Source organism: Oryx dammah, unplaced genomic scaffold, assembly GCF_014754425.2.
Source record: "Oryx dammah isolate SB20612 unplaced genomic scaffold, SCBI_Odam_1.1 HiC_scaffold_1, whole genome shotgun sequence".
NCBI classification, from domain to species: domain Eukaryota; kingdom Metazoa; phylum Chordata; class Mammalia; order Artiodactyla; family Bovidae; genus Oryx; species Oryx dammah.
In genome coordinates, this window is record NW_024070185.1 from 25,222,125 (window position 1) to 25,245,103 (window position 22,979).

A 22,979-nucleotide genomic window follows, 5' to 3' on the forward strand; every position below is an offset into this window, starting at 1 on the left:
TGACTCATATGAAGGTCATCTAGCGTCATATGGTATAATAGTGACCTCTTTCTCAAAGGAGTATGGACTCAAAGGAAAGAGATCCAGATTTCAGGCTCTGGATTCTACCTACTATGTGTTCCTGGCAAATAAGTCTCCAATCTCTTTGCAAATATTTATATTTTAAATTCAAATCTGTGAAATCAAAGGGCTAGAATAGGTGATTAATTCATTTATTCAAACAGCAAACTTACACTGAACACCTTGTGTATGTCAAACTCTGTCTCACACTAGGGATATACAGATATCCAAGACATAATAAAACCAAAGTCTTGCCTTCAAAGAGATCCCAGTCAACTGAGGTCAAATTTTATGCTACCTCAAAAATTCTTTTTAACTTGAAAGCACAATAAATCTATGTCCTGGGAATCCAAATGTCAGTTAAATTCACTCTGTAACAGTAATTTCAAAGCATGTTTGTTATCTTAGACTGGGTACAAGCCCCAAAGTAAAAGTAAAAATATATGTGGTACCTAGTCTCAATGCCAAATGGTTATAATAACTAGAATGAAAAAAAAAAAAAAACAGACTATTTCTAAAAGAGCTTTTCTCTAAATCTCACTTCAGCACCTGAACAGTAGGAGTTCTTATTGTTTCCATTACCCTTTTTCACTTCTGGTTCTATCGATGAAGTACAATGTTTGAACAACACTCTGGTAGACTTGAAATGGTGGTGCAGGCTGAGAAATCAGACACCCTACCATACCTTACTAAGGGAACAAAGTGAGGTATATTTATTTTATTGGACAGTTTGAATTTATTATAGGTTGCTCGTAATTTCCTGTCTCATTTCGTTAGCGCTCTTGGGATTTATGCCAGGATGTCTTAGGTTATCGCACTCCTTCCCTCCTTCATTGGAACACTTATGCCAACAGACTGACTTGACTTAGAGAAAGTCCCCGGACAAAAATTGAAGGAGAAAATACCCAAAGGTTTAGTTGGAGAATGGCAGAAGCTTTGGGAAAAAATCTGAAAAAGCAATGAAGATGAAAATGGAAACTCTGTGAAAATTAATGTAGTGTAGAATTGGCGAACATACCACTTATTTCTTTAAACAAATAGAAGAAAGAACCCGCTTATGAGGGTGCACCCAAATAATTCACAGGTGGTGAAACTATTAGAGTCCTGCAATTTCTTGCCTCAGAAGTGGAATAAATCTTCACAATTATAAATGGCATATGCTCACACTTGACTTCTCTGCTATTCCCTTTCTCTGAACTATCCACCCCCCCTTCTATACACAAGGCCTTTTGGATTTTGTTGTAATCACCTTATTTTAATGGAACTGTAGATAAAAATCTAGTGAGGTAGGGAGATGCAACCTACTATACTCATTGCACTTACAGAAACGTAATTCCAAATGGAATATGCTTATTTTTGCCTGGATTTTGGTTACTATAAAATAAGCACAATGGAGTGGAAACTACATAAGAATGAAGTCTGTCATCATGACACCCCAGTGATAGTGGGCAGATGACAGCTCTTTAGATATTGGTCACACTTAATTACTGATAATTTTCACAATGATAAAAATTTACTTTGAGAAAAGTTTTTTTTCCCAGGGAATTTATCTTAACGAAGACACTATTATGTGTGTACTGCTACACAAGTACATATTCTGAACTATAGAAATTGGACAAAAACTTTCTATGTTTGAAGTCAAATATTGACTGATAATATTCATAAGATAATACATTGATAATCTGTGGGAAGCCATTCACATCTAAGATAATACATTGATAATCTGTGGGAAATCATAATTCACATTTACCTGGATAAGGGGATTAAACAGCCATTGTCTAAGTAGGGAGAGGAGTGCAAAACGAACCGTCTTGTGGGGTAGCTGAAAACCATTATATCCATAACAAAGCTTTTGCTTACAAGAGTTTTCTGAAAATTAAAAAACAAAAAACAAACAAAAAAACTCTGACAACAGAATGTCCAGCGCACTACCAAGCTCCTCATTACAAGGACTGCCTTAAACTGTCTTCCATGGAACCTGGCTCTGTGTTGGGCATATAGCTGATGATAGATAAGTGATTTTCACATGAATGAAAATAACCACCAGAAGTTTTCTATTTCTTTGGAGACAACAAAAACACTTCATCCAATGCTCTGTTTTCCTCTCATGGTGTCCTAGAGGGTTAGGTGGGATGGACTCTTTCATGACACTTGAACACTTTCTAGAAAAATGTATCCAAGTAGGTTGAGACTAGGTGTACTCAAGAAGTGTGTTTCACTTTATGTTACTGTGTGAAACGTGTGTGTGTGTGTGTGTGTGAGGCTGTTCCCCTTTCTGTCCTCCTCTACTCCTTTATTTCCTGATCTCTCTCTTGGGAGCTACCTCAGTTGTGCCTCAGTCTTTGCCTTTGCCTTGCATCTGTGAGGGTGGGTGTTCTGTCACATTGTGTGAGCCTGTTCTATTCCATGAGATTACAACTGTTTACCACGACATGCCTTCCCCTCACCCCTGATTTCTTACTGCTCACTTCACTCCTGTTTGAAGAAGGACATGGAGGACTTTCCTGGTGGTCTAGCGGTTGGGAGTCTACCTGCCAGTGAAAGGGACCCAGGTTCGACCTCTGGTCTGGGAAGACCCTACATGCTGTGGAGGAGCAAAGCCCATGAGCCACAACTCCTGAGCCTGTGTTCACGAGCCTGTGTGCTGCAACCACAGAAGCGTGAGTGCCACAATTCCTGAACCCGCTACTGAACCGCACCTAGGGCTTGTGCTCCACAACAAGAGAAGTCACCATAAGGAGAAGCCCACATACGGTAATTAAAGTTACCCCCACTTGCCGCAATGAGAGCCCACATGCAGCAAGAAAGATCCAATGCAGCCAAAAATAATCAAATTAAAGAAAAAAGACATGGACCCATTTTCCTATTTTACCACATACCCTCCAGTATTTTAGAGCTCTCTAAGTACGTAATAAGTCACAAACCACAGAGATTAAACCACTATCGGGGTGATATGGCATCTCCTTATTTTAATTTTCCCATATAAAAAAATGAAAAGTGATATTAGTACTATTTGTAAGCATGCATACCATCTAAATATAAAGCATATGGTATTTAAGAAGGTTATCAGTATACCAAACAACACATTACCCCAAATCTCAGTGTTTAAAACAACAAAGGTTTATTGTTTGCTCAAGGTTAAATAATGAACATTCACAAACGCAGTTCTGTGAGAGTGGCACTGTAGGGCTCTGCCACATGCAGTCATTCAGGGATGAGGCCTTCCATTTGGTGCCTTTACTGTTTTCTAGAGTCTTGAAGTTTTTGCTCAATTCTCTACATCCAGCAGGTGTATAAAGAAAGTTCTTACTTATTTGGAGGATTACGTGGATGACATCAGGCCTAGAAGTGCCATATATCATTTCAAATGACATTCCATTGACTAGAACTCAATCATGATAGAACAACTAATTACAGACAAAGCTGGGAAAGAAAGTTTATCTTTGTGCCCAGCAGTAAAAAGAAATGAATTTTGGTGATTCCATAATATTATCTCTGCTGCTGCTGCTGCTGCTGCTAAGTCGCTTCAGTTGTGTCCGACTCTGTGCGACCCCATAGATGACAGCCCACCAGGCTCCCCCATCCCTGGGATTCTCCAGGCAAGAACACTGGAATGGGTTGCCATTTCCTTCTCCAATGCATGAAAGTGAAAAGTCAAAGTGAAGTCGCTCAGTCGTGTCCAACTCTTAGCGACCCCATGGACTGCAGCCTACCAGGCTCCTCCGTCCATGAGATTTTCCAGGCAAGAGTACTAGAGTGGGTTGCCATTGCCTTTTCCATTATCTCTGCTACAATGAGCAATTATAACTACCTTCTGGTTCTATAAAACTGTGGCTAATGTGTCATTTTTTTCCTTGAGAACTAAATGGATGACAAAAAGATATGAAAGGTGCAAATTTCATTCTAAGAACACTAAAAAGGACTGTCATTCAATTGTTTTTCATTGGGTGAAGAGAAAGAAAGCAAAATATTTAACTTCTCTTCTGAATGTATTAGGTTTATTGATTTGGTCTTACTAAAACCAGGATTGATGAAATTCCTCCCATGTGAAATGGACGTTCACATGTTCCCCTTGCTACTTGTACTGCATGCTTTTCTCATATTGTCTTACCAAATTATTCTTATTCATCCATTTACTCACTCATTCAACAGCCTTTACTGAGACCAGGTATTCTGATAAAGGTAGGAGGAACAAGTTACTTCTGCTGTCATCCACAACTTTGTTGATGAAGATGGAAACGTAAGTACAATATAAGAAGTCAATGACAGAAATAAATACAAGGAAGCACAAGACTAGAAGAAATTACATTTTAAAATACTATTGAGAATACAATGAATTACGTATGCCTCTGACAAATAATTACTAAATGCTGACTATACATTGATGGAATTTAGGGTGGGGTAGTCAAACAAAAAACATAGAGGCTGGGATGAATCAAGAGAGTAGCACTGAAATATATATACCACCCTGTATACAAGAGATAGCGAATGGGAAGCTGCTATAAAGCTCAGGAAGCTCAGCTCGCCTTTCCCTAGAGCAATGGGATGAGGGGGTGTGGGAGGGAGGCTCAAGGGGGAGAGGATACACACACACACACACACACACACACACACACACACACACATATATACACACACACACAAATATATATACACACACACATATATACACACACACACATATATACACACACACACACATATATACACACACACACTTATGGCTGATTCACATTGTTGTACAGCAGAAACCAACACAATATTATAAAGAAATCATCTTCCAATTAAAAAAAATACTCAAGAGAAACACTGTAATCTTCAACTTTAAAAAAAGAAATTATGGTTTTTCGTCAAATGAAGATTACAGGGGTTTCTGAGATAAGATATATTTCTATGACTGGAAGAGAGACTCTTAACAAGTATAGGAAAATATTCTAATTGATTTATAAATACTGAGCTTCTGAAAATACAACAAACAAACAGCCAGAGGTCACTGTTGGCTGCAGACTACTATCATTGAGACATCTTCTTGACATGGCCAGAAGACTGCTCGACAGGCTGGGTGCTCCCAGCTAGCTATTCGATGTAGTTTTTCATCTTGAAGTCTGGGAATTGGGGAGATTTAGTCATTTATTTTTGAGCTCATGGAAAGAAGGGGTTGATAGCAACAGCTTACCCAGTTAACAGGCAGGCTCCCCACACAGCTGTGCTGGCCTATTTCAATTAGATCCTTTCAGACTTACATCACTTCTGCTATGCCTAAGCATAGTCCTAAGCTGCTTGTGAGCTTGTCCTGCCAATCAAGCCAAAATTCAACCACATGGTATGGCTTTTATGATGCTGACAAAAGATGAACTTGTCTCACTCTGGTGAAAACACAAAGTCTGAAGCCAGCTCTCTAGATGAAGAAAATCAGTACAAACAGCAAGACTCTCAGACTGGCGTTAGACACATTTTCCTGTGATTATCTCAACATGCTTCACCAGTAGGTTCTAGTCAAGGAATGCTCTCACTCAAGAAAACACTATGATTCTCTAGCTACGAAGGGCTTACTTCCGAGTCACTCTACTCAGGAGACCGCAAGAAACAATAGAACGTGCACAATGAGAGAAGGGCAGAAAGAAACTTATTTCCAGTGAGACTTGGAACCTGAAATAGACAAAATAAAAGCAGAGCTGTCACTTCACAAAAGAAACTGGGCAACATATATGAAGTTAGGAAACCCTGAATATATTGAGAATTAGGGAGAACCGTATGAGTCTCTCTACATCCTTTGCTCTCTGAATTTAGTTCACAAACAGTTATGATGCCTGTACTATCCAAGATATTCTAGTAGGTACTGTAGGAGATGCAAAAATTCACAGGACACTGCATTTTTTTCTGAAAGAGTTAAAAATTATATTTTGATTAAGCCATAATAAAGGGGAGAACCAAAATAGCAGGCCATGTCTCATGCAAACATAAATCCTGTGCAAAACGTGCCAACAAAATGGGCTTAAAAATGAATAGCAAGAACAGGGGTTATCTACACTTCACTGATTAAAACTACACATACCCTGATTTTAATTTTGTTTTAAAGATATAAGAATGAACTCTGTACACTCCTAAGCTTGAGTAATTGCCTCTCCCATGGTCTACTAGAGATTCACTTTCCATTTTATCCACACATATATGTAAAGAGGAATCAACATATAGGTAAAGAGTATTCAACACTCCTATGAATGCACAAATACATTTATTTATTCATTCTCTCTCTTTCAAAAGTCTTTAAAATATCTGCAGTCTTTCAAGGAAAACCTTGCCTGGAGTGAAATGATTCTTTTTTAGTTCACTAGTGACTACTATTGGACACACTTCCCTCAACTTAAATGAAGCTCTAGAACTGGTTCACATGAAAATAATAATGGAGACTGGAAAGTGGCTCTGAAACAGATTGAAATGCTAAAACAGGAGAAAACAAAAATGAAGCTGACTATGTCTAGATAAGAAATGACTCAAAAACATGAAGTAAATAATGCTTAAAGAAACGCCTTGTTACATTCTCCAGGTTACTTGAAATATCTTTGAGTTTGATTTAAGGACAATGTAGGCATCAGAGTAAGAAATAGATGTAAATAGTCATAGAAAGGTGCTTGTGCATGCATGCACACACACATACACACTATTGGAGCAGGCCACAGTCTGCTATAAATAAGGGACTTAACATTCATTCCACAAGCTAATGGTGCTATCACCATCCAAGATAGATCCACTTAGATAATAGTGGAGGAGAGTGCCAAACCGACCGAAGGGAATGGGCTATTGTGTTTGACTAGTTTCCATGTATAAATTAGTACAGAGAAAAAAAAGAAATTCAACAGAAAAACACATGTACTTTATTATAATTCTGAGTGTTACCCTTGCAACTCCCACAATAGCAGGCGAAACAGCTTAAAACCACTTAAAAGAAACAAAAAGCAAATGCAAATTTGATTAAATGCCTTTCTGACAAGAAGAGATTTGACTTCAAGTTTGGATGGACACATATGTCAATGGCCAGTCATGGTTTTCCCCCACATTCCTTTTGAACTAAACAATTGGGACAAAGGAGGGAGCAGGGAAAAGGGGAGCAGGGTGGGAGATGGGGAATGTGGGGTTTTGTGGCTTAATTTGACCTGAATGTCAGAATAAAATCCCTTGCCCAGCACTACTGTCCTACTGTGTGCATAGTACAATAGCAGTCTCTGATGTCTGAGCTTTGCATGCAAATGTGAGTGGTAACCAAAAATAGATATAAAAGACACAGGGACTTCATTGTGTTTTGAAGTAGAAACTGGGCTTTGCCACTAAACAAACACACTATTTTCCATTAAGTAAAAAGTGAGCTTTAAAAATTGCTTAAATTAATTCTAAGATTAGACAGACTCTTAAAATGTATCAAACAGTTATAAGAAAAATAAGCCACCCAATTCCATTTCTAGATCCTCACTGAAGGTTGAGCTGAAAATGTCACACTTCCGGTTCAACTCCTGATCACGTTTCAGGTCACTTTGTCTTGGGCCAATAACTTACTTTTGGCTCCAAAGCTACATGGGACAGTGAATGAGCAAGTGTGACAAGTGCCCATAATGTTGCACACATCTTTAGTGGCCAAGATGAAGCAAAAAGCCTAAATACCTCCAGTAAAGACTAGAGACCAACCTATGTCATTGCTTCCATCACTACTAAACATTTTGTGACCATAGTACAAACCAAACAAGTCATTTTCTCTCCATTATTTCCCCTCTGAGTTCAAATATAAGCTTATGTCCTTATCTGCAGAATGGGTTTAACAATGCCTTATTTGCAAGATCATTGTGAGAATTCACTGCAATGCTTTTCAAACAACTGACCTCGTGTTTGACACATTCAGACACACAATATATGGCAGGTACTACTAACATTGTTACTCTGTACAGGGATATATCTTGGCACTCACCAGACAGTTCTTTCTTTTCTGGACTTTCAAAATCCCAATTGATTTAAATATAGGCATAAAACAAGCCTGGGTTTTATTTCCTTTTATAATTATTGTAATTTAAACCAAAGATGTTTTATGTTTCAAATCTGAAATAAGCAAATGCTCCTTTTATCCACATAAGTGTCATTATATGCTCAAACACATATATGAATATTAAAAATATCAAAGAGAAATATACTGCACTTACCAAGTGGGCAGTGAAAACAATCTATTCCTGAATGGGCAAGTTTTTCCAAAGTATAATGAGATCATACCTCTATACGAAGATATCAAAAAAGTACTGTGTACTGGTAATTTTGCTTCATGATGTAATTAAATGGGAAAATAACCTATGCTTTCAAAAATTCACAAAGAAGGAAAGACGAGGCAAACTAATGGTGTGTATATAAGTAACACGTCCCATATGGAAAAAATGAGACACCTTTCATAAATTGCTTGCCCCACTAGTCATAAAGCACACCTAAACATTCTGCTTTTTATATTCCTCAGAACAGCCCAAAACTTACAGTCCATTCATGCTTAAAATTCAGTTTGCCTTTAAATTTCTATGAGCACTTGAAAATATATTTCTGTATTTACAGCTTTTGCAACGTAGCATTATGACTTCTTGGCTATAATGATGCAAATAAGAAGTGGGAATGTTAACATATTTAATCACTGTCTGACGAGCTGTTGAGCCTTCCTGGAGTTTTAAAATTTATGCTAAATAGCTTGCTTCCCTCCTTCAAAATTACAGTGCAGATCAAATTTTTCAGAGTCTAATCAGAACAAACATTCCTTCATCTTCGATGAATCAATGTGACCTATATGTGTGGTGTGTTACAATTTCCCCCTTTTCCCTCCTTGCCTGGTTACCTTCTGAGGAAGGGCTGGCTCTCCAGAAATGTGACAGGGAGAGCTACAATCACGTTTGTTTGGACTCGGTGTGTGCAAATTTTGGAATCAAACCTTCAGATGAGGTTTACAAAGCTGCCTGCCCAGAACACTCTGGTTTAAAAAAATGTGCATTGCTATTAATATTTTGAGTGTAGATTTTTTTTGGACAGTAAAGGTTCATTTTCTGCCCATAAAACCAAGTATGAGTCACAACGGAACATTTACTTCTAGTCAAAAATGCAGTGTGTGCTGACGTTCCAGAGGAGAGCATCTTATCACTGTGACTATGGAAAGCAGCCGAAACTAAAGTCAGCATTTTCTTCTTCAAAAGAAGATCTGAGATCAAAGACCATAATCCTCAATGCATAAATACTAGCATTAACTTGTATCCATAGATGACTTGCCATAATTATGAACTATAATCTGGGTTGGCCACAGAGAGGCTTTCATTCCCTCTTTTACCTGGTTCCTTAGCACATGTGCACAGAGGAAGGAGGACTCATAACAGGCAGTGGGGGAAAGCCTCTCACAGCCCATCCTTCAAAAAAATTACAGGAACACCACAGTGAATGAGTTGGATTTCAGGACGTCTGTTACCTAAATTCCAAGCATGCACACCACCATTTATACAGCCCTCAGCACACAAACTCCACGCAGTAGATCTCAAAGTTTAAGTCTCAGTATCCTATATACCTCTAGCTATTCCCACATAGTCTTGTAGACTTTATTTTGTTTGGAAAGTTGGGGTTAGCTTTCTGCAAAAAGTTTTTATTTTTTTTAAAGCCATGAAAATTACTTTACCTGGCATTTGAAGAGAAAGATACAGTCACACACACTCACACACGTCCACACCACCCCAAGAGCACCCAGACTAAATGCCCACTAAGGATGTATTGAAACGAAAAGGCATTTACCAGGAGCAGGAAAGCCAGCAAGAGGAACGGTGTGCCAGGAGTTGCCCGACGGCAGCATTCCATGCTTGGATTCTTGCCGGAATCCGAATCGGACACTGAATAAGCTGCAAAGTGCTCCTCTGCTTGCTGTCACATCCAGGACTGGTGCTTACACTCCAGCCCTGCCTATCAGCTTCCATCAGACCCGCTCATATTTCCTGACCAAGGGGTGGGTGGGTGGGTGGATGGGTGGGGGGTAAGCTGAATGGAATCTCTCTCGGAGCAGGCAGCCAGCCAATCAGGCTCCTGCTAATCAGACATGCTGGATAACAAAGCCGAGGGGACAGAGAAAGTGTAACAGTGCGAGCAAGAAGCGGGTGGGTGGGGGGGCCGCCGGGGAGGGGGGAAAGGGCGAAAAAGAAAGGAGCGCGGAGGAGCCCGCGGCAGAGCCAGGAGAGAAATGCAAAAGATGTGGACTTGCGAAAGATGAAGCAGAGCCCGGTGCTCTTAACTAACTTGGTTAGTTTGTGAGATACTGTAAGATACGTTTGTTTCTATTTGCTATTTGCCTGTGAGGGTGCCTGTGCTTTGTAAAGTACAGTAGCTCCCTGTGACTCTGTATTGTTCCATTCAGGAGAGAAACTTAATCCCTGTCAATATATAACATGTGCCATAAAGGGAAAGAATCACAGACAAAAACTGACTTAATGTGCCCTTTAAACGTGTTCTGTACAACTGCTTTATGCCTCTTCCATAAAGTTCCTCTTTATTTCCCTCCTTGAGTTAGATTGTATAAAATTTGGAAAGGTCCTTACTAAGCCTAAACAGGCATGTTACTTTGTGTAGTCATGACTTGATGTGAAGAAGATGAAGAAGGGGGAAAAAAAAATCAGCAGGTTACTTCTTTGTAAAGTGACAATTTAAGGTAGCCCAGGTTTACTAAAGCTCAAGGCACAAGTGGGAATTTAGATTCCCTGTTTAAAAAGAAGCCCTTAACAAAGACTCTGACATGTGTGGAGCTGAAATTCGGGTTGAGAAACAGCCTGGTTTTGACACTGTGCCAACTCTCAACTATCTGCTTTAGCAGGGGGAGAGAAAGAAAGGGTGAATTAAATCCTCAATTAATCCCAAAACTTTTAAGCAACAGTTTCAGCCTTTTCCTTATCCATGTCCTTTATCAGAACCACTGTAATGTAGCAGAGAGGGCTGAAGGGAGTTTCACCTCCTCTTCCTTCTACTGTTCTAGGAGTGTTGGGCGAGGAGGTGACCTTTCCTGTCCACTGAAGCCCTGGAGGAAGTGCTGATGACTGCTGACATGATGACAGGGCCAGGCCAGCAACAGCAAAGAGAAGGTCAGGAAGTTTCTGGGCTGGTGAAACCAACAAGAAGCAAGGTTGAATTCTAATAGAGGGGGATTTTATTACAGTTTTAGAAAAGTGTCAGATGTCAAACAAGGACTCCTTTCACCTTATCTGTTAAGGAAATCATTGAATTTTTGAAAGAATGAAATAGCAAACTTGACCTTACATTTCCATAGGTGTGTCACCAGGAAGTTCTTCCAGTATAGATCTCCTGATAGCCCTGATAGAAATATAGGTGGTGGAGGTAGAAGACTTTTAGAATAGATGTTCTTTCCTTTCATTAGTAAAAAAATACTGACAAGAGGCATCAAACACACAAATATGGAAAATCTGATCAAGCTATAATAGGCATGTGATTACAGGCAGGTCTTCTTCTATACATACTTGTAGTGTTGCTTTTCACAAAGGTGGAGAAAAGCAGGTTATTCAACTTCAGATTACTTATTTCATATGGAATATCAATGAAAGACAGAAGAGCTTTAAAAAATCCCATTGTCAACCTATTAGGAAAGTCAGGGCATACAAGGATCCATCACTTAGGAAAATGGATAGTATGAGTCCACAACAAAGAGGTCTATTCTTGAAGTACGCTTTTCCCATTCAGAAAGATTAGTTTTACAAGTCTCTCAAAAACTAGCTAATGCTCAGAAGCTAAAGAGTATTCACAAAGAGATGTAAAAATGCTTGACTGGCATTATCTGAAATCCTCATCATATTAAAGATGGCTTGATTGAAATAAACATTCACTCATAAAGCTGTGTGATGTATCTCTCTTTTATGCATTGGAGCTTTCTGCTATAGGTGTTTTTTTCTATCAGTGTCATGCCTTAAAGAGATTCAGCTCATTCTAAAAAATGGAATATTCTATCTAATATTACTTCCTCCCTTTCTACACATAAACATAACTCATCAGGAAGATCAAAAGGGAAGAATAGGTGGTGGGAAAAGGAAGATTAGCAAGAATGATTAAGATAAAATACCATTTGTAGAACAGATTTAAAAAATTGCCATGGTCAAAGGATAGTCAGTAGCCACTTGTATGCTAGTCTAGATTCCTTTGTGCTTTAGAAATAAATGCTGGTTAGATATTTTGAGTCAGAGATTTCTGCCTCAGAGTTTTGATGAACATGTCAATGTCCAGCAAGATGGTCACAGTGAAGTCACTGAATAGTATGATTATTTTTAATTTAAGCCCTCAGTCATTTGTTGAAATCCCTGAGGATGCCTGCCACAAAGTATCATGATTCTGGTCCCTTTGTGAGTACATTTCCTTTCCCACTGTGGCTGCTCAGAGAAAATAGCAAAAGCAAACATACAGTCAAGCATTATACCCTGCAGGACAAACAACCAGCTAACTATAATTTCAGAAAAAGAACAAAATCAAGTTGGGTTAGGGTGATTAGGTTTGGGGGGGTGAGGTCATTCTGATAATTAATAAAGTTTTTGTGCTATCTTCAAAGTTTAAAAAAATGATTTTATACTCAAAATCTCATTTGACTTTTTAAAAAATATAAATTTACTTATTTTAATTGGAGGCTAGTTACTTTACAATATTGTATTGGTTTGCTATACATTGACATGAATCCACCACAGGTGTACATATATTCCCCATCCTCAACCCCCCTCCAACCTCCCTCCCCGTACCGTCCTCTGGGTCATCCCAGTGCACCAGCCCCAAGCATCCTGTATCCTGCATCGAACCTGGACTGGCAATTCGTTTTACATGTGATAATATACATGTTTCAATGCCATTCTCCCAAATCATCCCACCCTCTCCCTCTCCCACAGAGTCCAAAAGACTGTTCTATACATCTGTGTCTCTTTTGCTGTCTCACATAGGGGTTATTGTTACCATCTTTCAAAATTACATATATATGCATTATTATACTGTATTGGTGTTTTTCTTTCTGGCTTACTTCACTCTGTATAATAGGCTCCAGTTTCATCCACCTCATTAGAACTGATTCAAATGTATTCTTTTTAATGGCTGAGTAATACTCCATTGTGTATATGTACCACAGCTTTCTTATCCATTCATCTGCTGATGAACATCTAGGTTGCTTCCATGTCCTGGCTATTATAAACAGTGCTGCGATGAACACTGGAGTACATGTGTCTCTTTCAATTCTGGTTTCCTCAGTGTGTATGCCCAGCAGTGGGATTGCTGGGTCATAAGGCAGTTCTATTTCCAGTTTTTTAAGGAATCTTCACACTGTTCTCCATAGTGGCTGTACTAGTTTGCATTCCCACCAACAGTGTAAGAGGGTTCCCTTTTCTCCACACCCTCTCCAGCATTTATTGCTTGTAGACTTTTGGATAGCAACCACTCTGACTGGCGTGAAATGGTACCTCATTGTGGTTTTAATTTGCGTTTCTCTGATAATGAGTGATGTTGAGCATCTTTTCATGTGTTTGTTAGCCATCTGTATGTCTTCTTTGGAGAAATGTCTGTTTAGTTCTTCAGCCCATTTTCTGATTGGGTCGTTTATTTTTCTGGAATTGAGCTGCATAAGTTGCTTGTATATTTTTGAGATTCTTTGTCAGTGGCTTCATTTGCTATTATTTTCTCCCATTCTGAAGGCTGTCTTTTCACCTTGCTTATAGTTTCCTTTGTTGTGCAGAAGCTTTTAATTTTAATTAGATCCCATTTGTTTATTTTTGCTTTTATTTCCAATATTCTGGGAAGTGGATCATAGAGGATCCTGTTGTGATTTATGTTGGAGAGTGTTTTGCCTATGTTCTCCTCTAGGAGTTTTCTAGTTTCTGGTCTTAGGTTTAGATCTTTAATCCATTTTGAGTTTATTTTTGTGTATGGTGTTAGAAAGTGTTCTAGTTTCATTCTTTTACAAGTGGTGACCAGTTTTCCCAGCACCACTTGTTAACAAGATTGCCTTTTCTCCATTGTATATTCTTGCTTCCTTTGTCAAAGATAGGGTGTCCAGAGGTGCGTGGATTTGTCTCTGGGCTTTCTGTTTTGTTCCATTGATCTATGTTTCTGTCTTTGTGCCAGTACCATACTGTCTTGATGTCTGTGGCTTTGTAGAAGAGCTTGGAGTCAGGCAGGTTGATTCCTCCAGTTCCATTCTTCTTTCTCAAGATTGCTTTGGCTATTTGAGTTTTTTTGTATTTCCATACAAATTGTGAAATTATTTGTTCTAGCACTGTGAAAAATACCATTGGTAGCCTGATAGGGATTGCATTGAATCTATAGATTACTTTGGGTAGTATACTCAATTTTCACTATGTTGATTCTTCCAATCCATGAACATGGTATATTTCTCCATCTATTAGTGTCCTCTTTGATTTCTTTCACCAGTGTTTTATAGTTTTCTATATATAGGTCTTTAGTTTCTTTAGGTAGATATACTCCTAAGTATTTTATTCTTTTCATTGCAGTGGTGAATGGAATTATTTCCTTAATTTCTCTTTCTATTTTCTCATTATTAGTGTATAGGAATGCAAGGGATTTCTGTGTGTTGATTTTATATCCTGCAACTTTACTATATTCATTGATTAGCTCTAGTAATTTTCTGGTGGAGTCTTTAGGGTTTTCTATGTAGAGGATCATGTCATCTGCAGTGAGAGTTTTACTTCTTCTTTTCCAATCTGGATTCCTTTTATTTCTTTTTCTGCTCTGATTGCTGTGGCTAAAACTTCCAAAACTATGTTGAATAGCAGCGGTGAGAGTGGGCACCCTTGTCTTGTTCCTGACTTTAGGGGAAATGGTTTCAATTTTTCACCATTGAGGATAATGTTGCTGTGGGTTTGTCATATATAGCTTTTATTATGTTGAGGTATGTTCCTTCTATTCCTGCTTTCTGGAGAGCTTTTATCATAAATGGATGTGAAAGGCTTTTTCTGCATCTATTGAGATAACCATATGGCATTTATTTTTCAATTTGTTAATGTGGTGTATTACATTGATTGATTTGTGGATATTGAAGAATCCTTGCATCCCTGGGATAAAGCCCACTTGGTCATGGTATATGATCTTTTTAATGTATTGTTGGATTCTGATTGCTAGAATTTTGTTAAGGATTTTTGCATCTATGCTCATCAGTGATATTGGCCTGTAGTTTTCTTTTCTCGTGGCATCTTTGTCAGGTTTTGGTATTAGGGTGATGGTGGCCTCATAGAATGAGCTTGGAAGTTTACCTTCCTCTTCAATTTCCTGGAAGAGTTTGAGTAGGATAGGTGTTAGCTCTTCTCTAAATTTTTGGTAGAATTCAGCTGTGAAGCTGTCTGGACATGGGCTTTTGTTTGCTGGAAGATTTCTGATTACAGTTTCAATTTCCATGCTTGTGTTAAGATTTTCTATTTCTTCCTGGTTCAGTTTTGGAAAGTTGTACTTTTCTAAGAATTTGTCCATTTCTTCCATGTTTTCCATTTTATTGGCATATAATTGCTGATAGTAGTCTCTTATGATCCTTTGTATTTGTGTTGTCTGTTGTGATCTCTCCATTTTCATTTCTAATTTTACTGATTTGATTTTTCTCCGTTTGTTTCTTGATGAGTCTGGCTAATGGTTTGTCAATTTTATTTATCCTCTCAAGAACCAGCTTTTGGCTTTGTTGATTTTTTGCTATGGTCTCTTTTGTTTCTTTTACATTTATTTCTGCCCTAAATTTTAAGATTTCTTTCCTTCTACTAACCCTGGGGTTCTTCATTTCTTCCTTTTCTAGTTGCTTTAGGTGTAGAGTTAGGTTATTTATTTGACTTTTTTCTTGTTTCTTGAGGTGTGCCTGTATTGCTAGGACCTTTCCCCTTAGCACTGCTTTTACAGTGTCCCACAGGTTTTGGGTTGTTGTATTTTCATTTTCATTCGTTTCTATGCATATTTTGATTTTTTTAATTTGTTCTGTGATTTTTTGGCTATTCAGCAGCATGTTGTTCAGCCTCTATATGTTGGAATTTTTAATAGTTTTTCTCCTGTAATTGAGATCTAATCTTACTGCATTGTGGTCAGAAAAGATGCTTGGAATGATTTCAATTTTTTTGAATTTACCAAGACTAGATTTATGGCCCAGAATGTGATCTATCCTGGAGAATGTTCCGTGTGCACTTGAGAAAAAGGTGAAATTCATTGTTTTGGGGTGAAATGTCCTATAGATATCAATTAGGTCTAACTGGTCTATTGTATCATTTAAATTTTGTGTTTCCTTGTTAATTTTCTGTTTAGTTGATCTATCCATAGGTGTGAGTGGGGTATTAAAGTCTCCCACTATTATTGTGTTATTGTTAATTTCCCCTTTCATACTTGTTAGCATTTGTCTTACATATTGTGGTGCTCCTATGTTGGGTGCATATATATGTATAATTGTTATATCTTCTTCTTGGATTGGTCCTTTGATCATTATGTAGTGGCCTTCTTTGTCTCTTTTCACAGCCTTTGTTTTAAAGTCTATTTTATCTGATATGAGTATTGCTACTCCTGCTTTCTTTTGGTCTCTATTTGCATGAAATATCTTTTTCCAGCCCTTCACTTTCAGTCTGTATGTGTCCCCTGTTTTGAGGTGGGTCTCTTGTAGACAGCATATACAGGGGTCTTGTTTTTGTATCCGTGCAGGCAGTCTTTGTCTTTTGGTTGGGGCATTCAACCCATTTACGTTTAAGGTAATTATTGATAAGTATGATCCCATTGCCATTTATTTTATTGTTTTGGGTTTAGGTTTATACACCTTTTTTGTGTTTCCTGTCTAGAGAGTATCGTTTAGCATTTGTTGGAGAGCTGGTTTGGTGGTGCTGAATTCTCTCAGCTTTTACTTGTCTGTAAAACTTTTGATTTCTCCTTCGTAGTTGAATGAGATTCTTGCTGGGTGTAGTAATCTGGGCTGTAGGTTATTTTCTTTCATCACTTTAAGTATGTTCTGCCATTCCCTCCTTGCCTAGAGAGTTTCTATTGAAAGATCAGCTGTTATCCTTATGGGAATCCCCTTGTGTGTTATTTGTTGTCTTTCCCTTGCTGCTTTTAATATTTGTTCTTTGTGTTTGATCTTTGTTAATTTGTTTAATGTGTGTCTTGGGGTGTTTCACCTTGTGTTTATCCTGTTTGGGATTCTCTAGGTTTCTTGGACTTGGATGATTATTTCCTTCCCCATTTTAGGGAAGTTTTCAACTATTATCTCCTCAAGTATTTTCTCATGGTCTTTCTTTTTGTCTTCTTCCTCTGGGACTCCTTTGATTCGAATGTTGGGGCATTTAACATTGTCCTGGAGGTCTCTGAGATTGTCCTCATTTCTTTTAATTTGTTTTTCTTTTTTCCTCTCTGTTTCGTTTATTTCTACCATTCTATCTTCTACCTCACTTATCCTATCTTCTGCCTCAGTTATTCTACTGTTGGTTCCCTGAAGAGTGTTTTTGATCTCATTTATTGTACTATTCATTATATATTGACTCTTTTTAATTTCTTCTTCTTCTGCTGCTGCTAAGTCACTTCAGTCGTGTCCGACTCTGTGCGATCCCATAGATGGCAGCCCACCAGGCTCCCCTGTCCCTGGGATTCTCCAGGCAAGAACACTGGAGTGGGTTGCCATTTCCTTCTCTTAGGTCCTTGTTAAACCTTTCTTGCATCTTCTTAATCCTTGTCTCCAGGCTATTTATCTGTGATTCCATTTTGTTTTCAAGATTTTGGATAATTTTCACTATCATTATTTGGAATTCTTTATCAGGTAGATTCCCTATCTCTTCCTCTTTGGTTTGGTTTGGTGGGCATTTATCCTGTTCCTTTACCTACTGGGTATTTCTCTGCCTCTTCATCTTGTTTATATTGCTGTGTTTGGGGTGGCCTTTCCAAATTCTGGCAGTTTGTGGAGCTCTCTTTATTGTGGAGTTTCCTCGCTGTGGGTGAGGTTGGACGGGTGGTTTGTCAAGGTTTCCTGGTTAGGGAAGCTTGTGTGGCTGTTCTGGTGGGTGGAGCTGGATTTCTTCTCTCTGGAGTGCAATGAAGTGTCCAGTAATGAGTTATGAGACGTCAATGGTTTTGGAGTGGCTTTGGGCAGCCTGTATATTGAAGCTCAGGGCTGTGTTCCTGTGTTGCTGGAGAATTTGTATGGTATGTCTTGCTCTGGAACTTGTTGGTTTCAGTGTAGGTATGGAGGTGTTTGATGAGCTCCTATCGATTAATGTTCCCTGGAGTCAGGAGTTCTCTGGTGTTCTCAGGACTTGGACTTAAGCCTCCTGCCTCTGATTTTCAGTCTTATTCTTACAGTAGCCTCAAGACTTCTCCATCTCTCACTTCAAAGGCGGTTCCCTCTGTTTTAGCTTCTGTTTGCTGGTCTCTTCAGTGTCTAATTCCCACCCTGACACAAGGGGGCGCTGGTGGACACTTTTTAAGGCTCACTTGTTCAGTCGTGCTGTTGGAGGGGAGGGACGCTGTAAACAAGTATCACTGGCGTCTGTGGGGATTGCTCACGGTGTTTTGGCAACAGTGGGTTTACCCCCGCCCAAGGAGTGTGTGCTTTCCCTGTCTACACTGCTTAGGCGCTAGGTTGCTCTGCTGGGAACTGTCTGAGGCTGGCCCTGGGTTGTATGCACTTCCCAGGTCTAAGCCGCTCAGGTTCAGGCGCTAGGGTACTCGTCAGCGGCGCAGACTCGGTGGGGCCTGCATTTTGTGCCCTTCCCAGGTCAGAGCAGCTCAGGTGACCAGGTGTTTGGCGAGCGTGGTCCCTGTGACCTATTGCCTCCCCTGTCCCTTCCACTTGGTTTTCTGAGTGTACAACCAGCGCACCTTCTCGGGTGGATGTTGACTCTCCAGAATCCCAAGAAGTCTTGGTTAGCAATGAAGCCTGCTTGCAGTTTGGTAGATGATGCCGTCTCTGGGGCCGCGATTGCCGCCTCCTGGCTCTGGTTGCCCTCGTCTGCCTGTCTCCAGCGGGGGATGGGCCGGTCCTCAGCCGGCTAGCTCTGCTCAGTCCTTTGTTCTGTGAGCAGGCCTGGTGGTGTCTCAGGTTAGGGCTTTTCCTGTGTAGCTATCCCACAGTCTGGTTGGCTATCCCAAGTTAGTTCCCTCAGATTGCCCTCAGGGCATTCAGGCCCGGTCCTTACATTAAGCACTGCAGCCCGCGCCTCCCTGTCCAGCCCCTGCTTGCTAGTGGTGGATGCGGGCATCTGTGCTGCTTCTCCGCTGGGAGTTACTGTTGGGCATGTACCTGTGGGGTTTAATTATTTATTTTTCCTCCCTGTTATATTGCCCTCTGTGGTTCCAAGGCTTGCCACAGACTTGCCAGTGAGAGTGTTTCCTGGTGTTTGGAAACTTCTCTCTTTTTTTAAGACTCCCTTCCCAGGATGGATCTCCGTCCCTACCTCTTTTATCTTTTTATCGTTTATATTTTTTCCTACCTCCTTTTGAAGACAATGGGCTGCTTTTCTGGGTGCCTGATGTCCTCTGCTGGGATTCAGAAGTTGTTTTGTGGAATTTACTCAGCATTCAAATGTTCTTTTGATGAATTTGTGGGGAAGAAAGTGGTCTCCCCATCCTATTCCTCTGCCATCTTAGGACCGCCCCCTCATTTGACTTTTTGACTCCTCACAAAATTGGTTAAGAACTCACCCCATTTTATATATTTGAAAATTGAGGCTCAGAAAACTTAAGTGACTTACCTTGGGCTCCACCCATTAGAACTAGCTTTTGAACAGGGTCTTCTGACTCTAAATCAGTTCCATTTCGTATACATATCTGTAAATATATAGGTGTGCATGCTTGCATGCTTGCTAAGTTGCCTCAGTTGTGTCCGACTCTTTGCAACCCTACAGACCGGAGCCCACCAGGCTCCTCAGTCCATTCGATGCTTCAGGCAAGACTACCAGAGTGGGTTGCCATGTCTTCCTTCAAGGGATCTTCCTGACCCAGGGATCAAACTCACGTGTCTTATGTCTCCTGCACTGTATGTAGGCATGTATATATACGTGTGTGTGTGTGTGTGTGTGTGTGTGTGTGTGCACGCGCAGATGTTGGCAGTGGTATCCGAATGGTTAGAGATGGACATTTGCAGTGAAGGCAAAAGAACAGAAGGCAGGCTACCCAGGTTTGATGGTGGGTATATAAATTACCTGACAGTGGAGAGGACCTTATTTTAGTCTACAACTTGTTGGTCTCTCATCTTTGTCATTTCTAAAATCTTTCTCAGTGCTGAGGGAAAATAACATAAAACCCCAGGTAACTTAGATCCACACTAGCAGCCGCCTGGGAAAAGCCTCTCACGGCATCTGAGCAGGGCGTTGGCTATGTTCCTTTTTTCCTCTCCAGGTATCTAAATGAAAGCCATCTGCCAGCGTCTGAGCACCAGCAGCCACTGCAGCAGCAGAGGCGGCGGCCCCAGCTGCTGTAATACTGGTTACGGGCCCCCTGCACAATATATTAGGTGAAATGAAAGCAGAAGCAAGAGAGAGAGAGAGTGTCAGAGCTGTCTGAAGCATCATTCCAAATGGTATGGATTTAACAATACTTAATTTAAAAAACACCAGCTTGGACAAGAGCAAGCTGTTAACATTCAATGTGCTTTATGGCAGGAAAGAGTGAGCTCAACTCTCGGAATTTCTCCCCCTGGGGAAAGTGCCTTACAGTGCTCACTCTGGAGCCACCTGTCTCTCCCCGAGCCTGGGCCTCCTCCATTGGCCCTCTAGTTGCAGTGACTGTTGTCGAGATAGGGCAGGGGATCTTCTGGAAAGAACTCAGGGGTGGGAAGTGATGGCGAGCTCTGTAGAGCCTCATCTCTCCCCTGGAAGGAGGTGGTTATGGCAGTGCCCAAGTCTTACTGTCTTCATGGGCATGTGTCAAAGTGGTTTGATTCCCCTGGCTAGATCTGAAGATTAAAAGGAAGACAAAAACATGGGATGTGTTAGAAAAATTAAAATGGAGGAAGTCTTGTTCAGGCTTCATAAGCAGGAGAGCCTCTGACCTGCTTCTAATTTGCCTGGGCACTGCCTGGGTTCCACATCTGTCCATAAGCACAGCAAGGCAAGTGTTACCTTAGATAAGAAAAGGAGTGGGTCTTGGAATTCTTGAACCCCTGGAGGTCTGACCAATGCCCCACCCCCCTTCCCTGGAGGTCACAAAAACCTGTGACTCACAAGGTGAAACGAACAACACTGTAAAAATTAAACAACAACAACAACCCAGAGCTACGGTTTGTGCACAAAGTGATGATGTCAGTTCATGGCCTGGGATTATAAGCGAGAGCCCCCAAAACTGCAAATTGAAGTCTCACCTGTGGGGTGGACACACTGCCCAGCATCTTTTCCCAACTGGGACTCCCAAATGCTGCTAACAAGGGACCATCCTAGTACTTTTTAAGTCTGGATGTTGGTCGGTCCAATTTGGTGATGTATGTATATGCTGTTCCTTTTCTCTATTGTTTCTATTTCTCTTGTTTTAAAGACTGTTTATTGAAATTAAGTCAAATAATCCTCTATTAAATATTGAAATTGTTTATTGTGTGTGACAGGTAGTTGTTACACACAATTTGCTAATGAATTCTTTGAACCTAAAATCAAAGTAAATGAGATAAAGCTACCAGAAGCCAACTGCTAGTCTCAGAGGGCAGAACTGGATTTGAGCAGAAATATGTATGATTCGCTTAATATCCATTTAACATCCAAGCAACTGGAGCATTTGCTACCATTTTCAAATCACCTTTGATATGTGACTTAAAGTGACATGAACAGAAATGTTATCAGGTAGAGAACGAATACTATCCTCAATTTATATATGGGGAAACCGGTACCCCTCATGGTAAGTGGATTCATCACAGTTACCTATTTGTAGGTGGAAAATTAGAGTTATAGCTAAGGTGGTTTGACTTTTCCTTAGATAATTTTCTGAGAAGTTGATGATGAAAATAGTTACATTTACTGAGAGCCCGCATGTGCCAGGCACATGCTAAGTATTTTTTATTTATGATTTCATATAATCCTCACAACAACTCAATGAATAGGTACACATTACCCTCATATGGATGTTATTTCTGGTAGATTAGCCATCAAAATTCATCAACCAGTGTCTTCTGGAAGCGCAGAGGCCTAAAACTTAGAGACTATATTTCCCAGACTCAAGATCTGAACCCAGGTCATCTGTGTCTATAGTCACTACAAAGCACTGCCATTTTGCAGGCAAAGGGCCACAGGGGTTCAGAGAAGGGAGAGGTCATTACAAGTTTCAGGACTCAGTGAGGAGTAAGTATCCAAATGGAAAAAAAACGGAAAATGAAAAAGACCTTGAGATATAAGGAGACTTTCAGGGATGAAAGAAAAAAGGCTTGGCAAGTGAGGAGGACTAAGTAAATGGAGACAAAGCAGGAACACATGAGACCCAGACTTGACTCACTCTGATCCACTATTTTAGGCTGCTTATAAGGGAAAGATATATTTTTAAAATTGTTTGTTCCATAGTCTCAGATCTCATACTCGGTGATCTCTCCCTTCAAAATGTCAAGCACTGAATGTTACAGATGAAAGGAATGCAACAAAATTTTAAATTTGATTTGACTCATCTCTAGCTTCCTGAAGCACTAGAAGCCTCTGCTTACATCTCTACAAGACTCAATTCAGGACTTCTCACACTGCGGGGACATGGCTGGAATCTGTCGTGGCCAGTAGCAGAGAATTCAAGTGGCTGCTTGGTGGAGGGGAAAGAATCCAGATTTTTGAACCAGGCAGTCCCAGATGTCCTAGTTCCTACAGAAGCACTCGAAGGAAATAAAAGTTCCTGAGCTCACTTTTTTTTGTTATTGTTTGGTTTTTATTCTGAGCTATTAGATGAGACTACAGCTCTAGACTGCAGGGCTCTTGTGGGCA

General features: G+C 40.0%; 1 protein-coding gene across 2 annotated transcripts in view; it reads right to left on the reverse strand.

Moving 5' to 3' along the window:
• The window catches only part of ADAMTSL1 (ADAMTS like 1), a 797,811-nt gene that overhangs the window by 478,823 nt on the left and 296,009 nt on the right, over nucleotides 1-22,979 (reverse strand). Inside the window, exon 1 of one of the 2 annotated variants that reach the window (XM_040238476.1) lies at nucleotides 9,850-9,983. The exons of the other annotated variant lie outside the window; for it this stretch is intronic. Coding sequence (XP_040094410.1) covers nucleotides 9,850-9,912 — 63 coding nt within the window. The 5' untranslated portion in view covers nucleotides 9,913-9,983. Of the gene's footprint in view, nucleotides 1-9,849; nucleotides 9,984-22,979 lie in introns of those variants that run through there. 2 annotated transcript variants of the gene reach the window in all.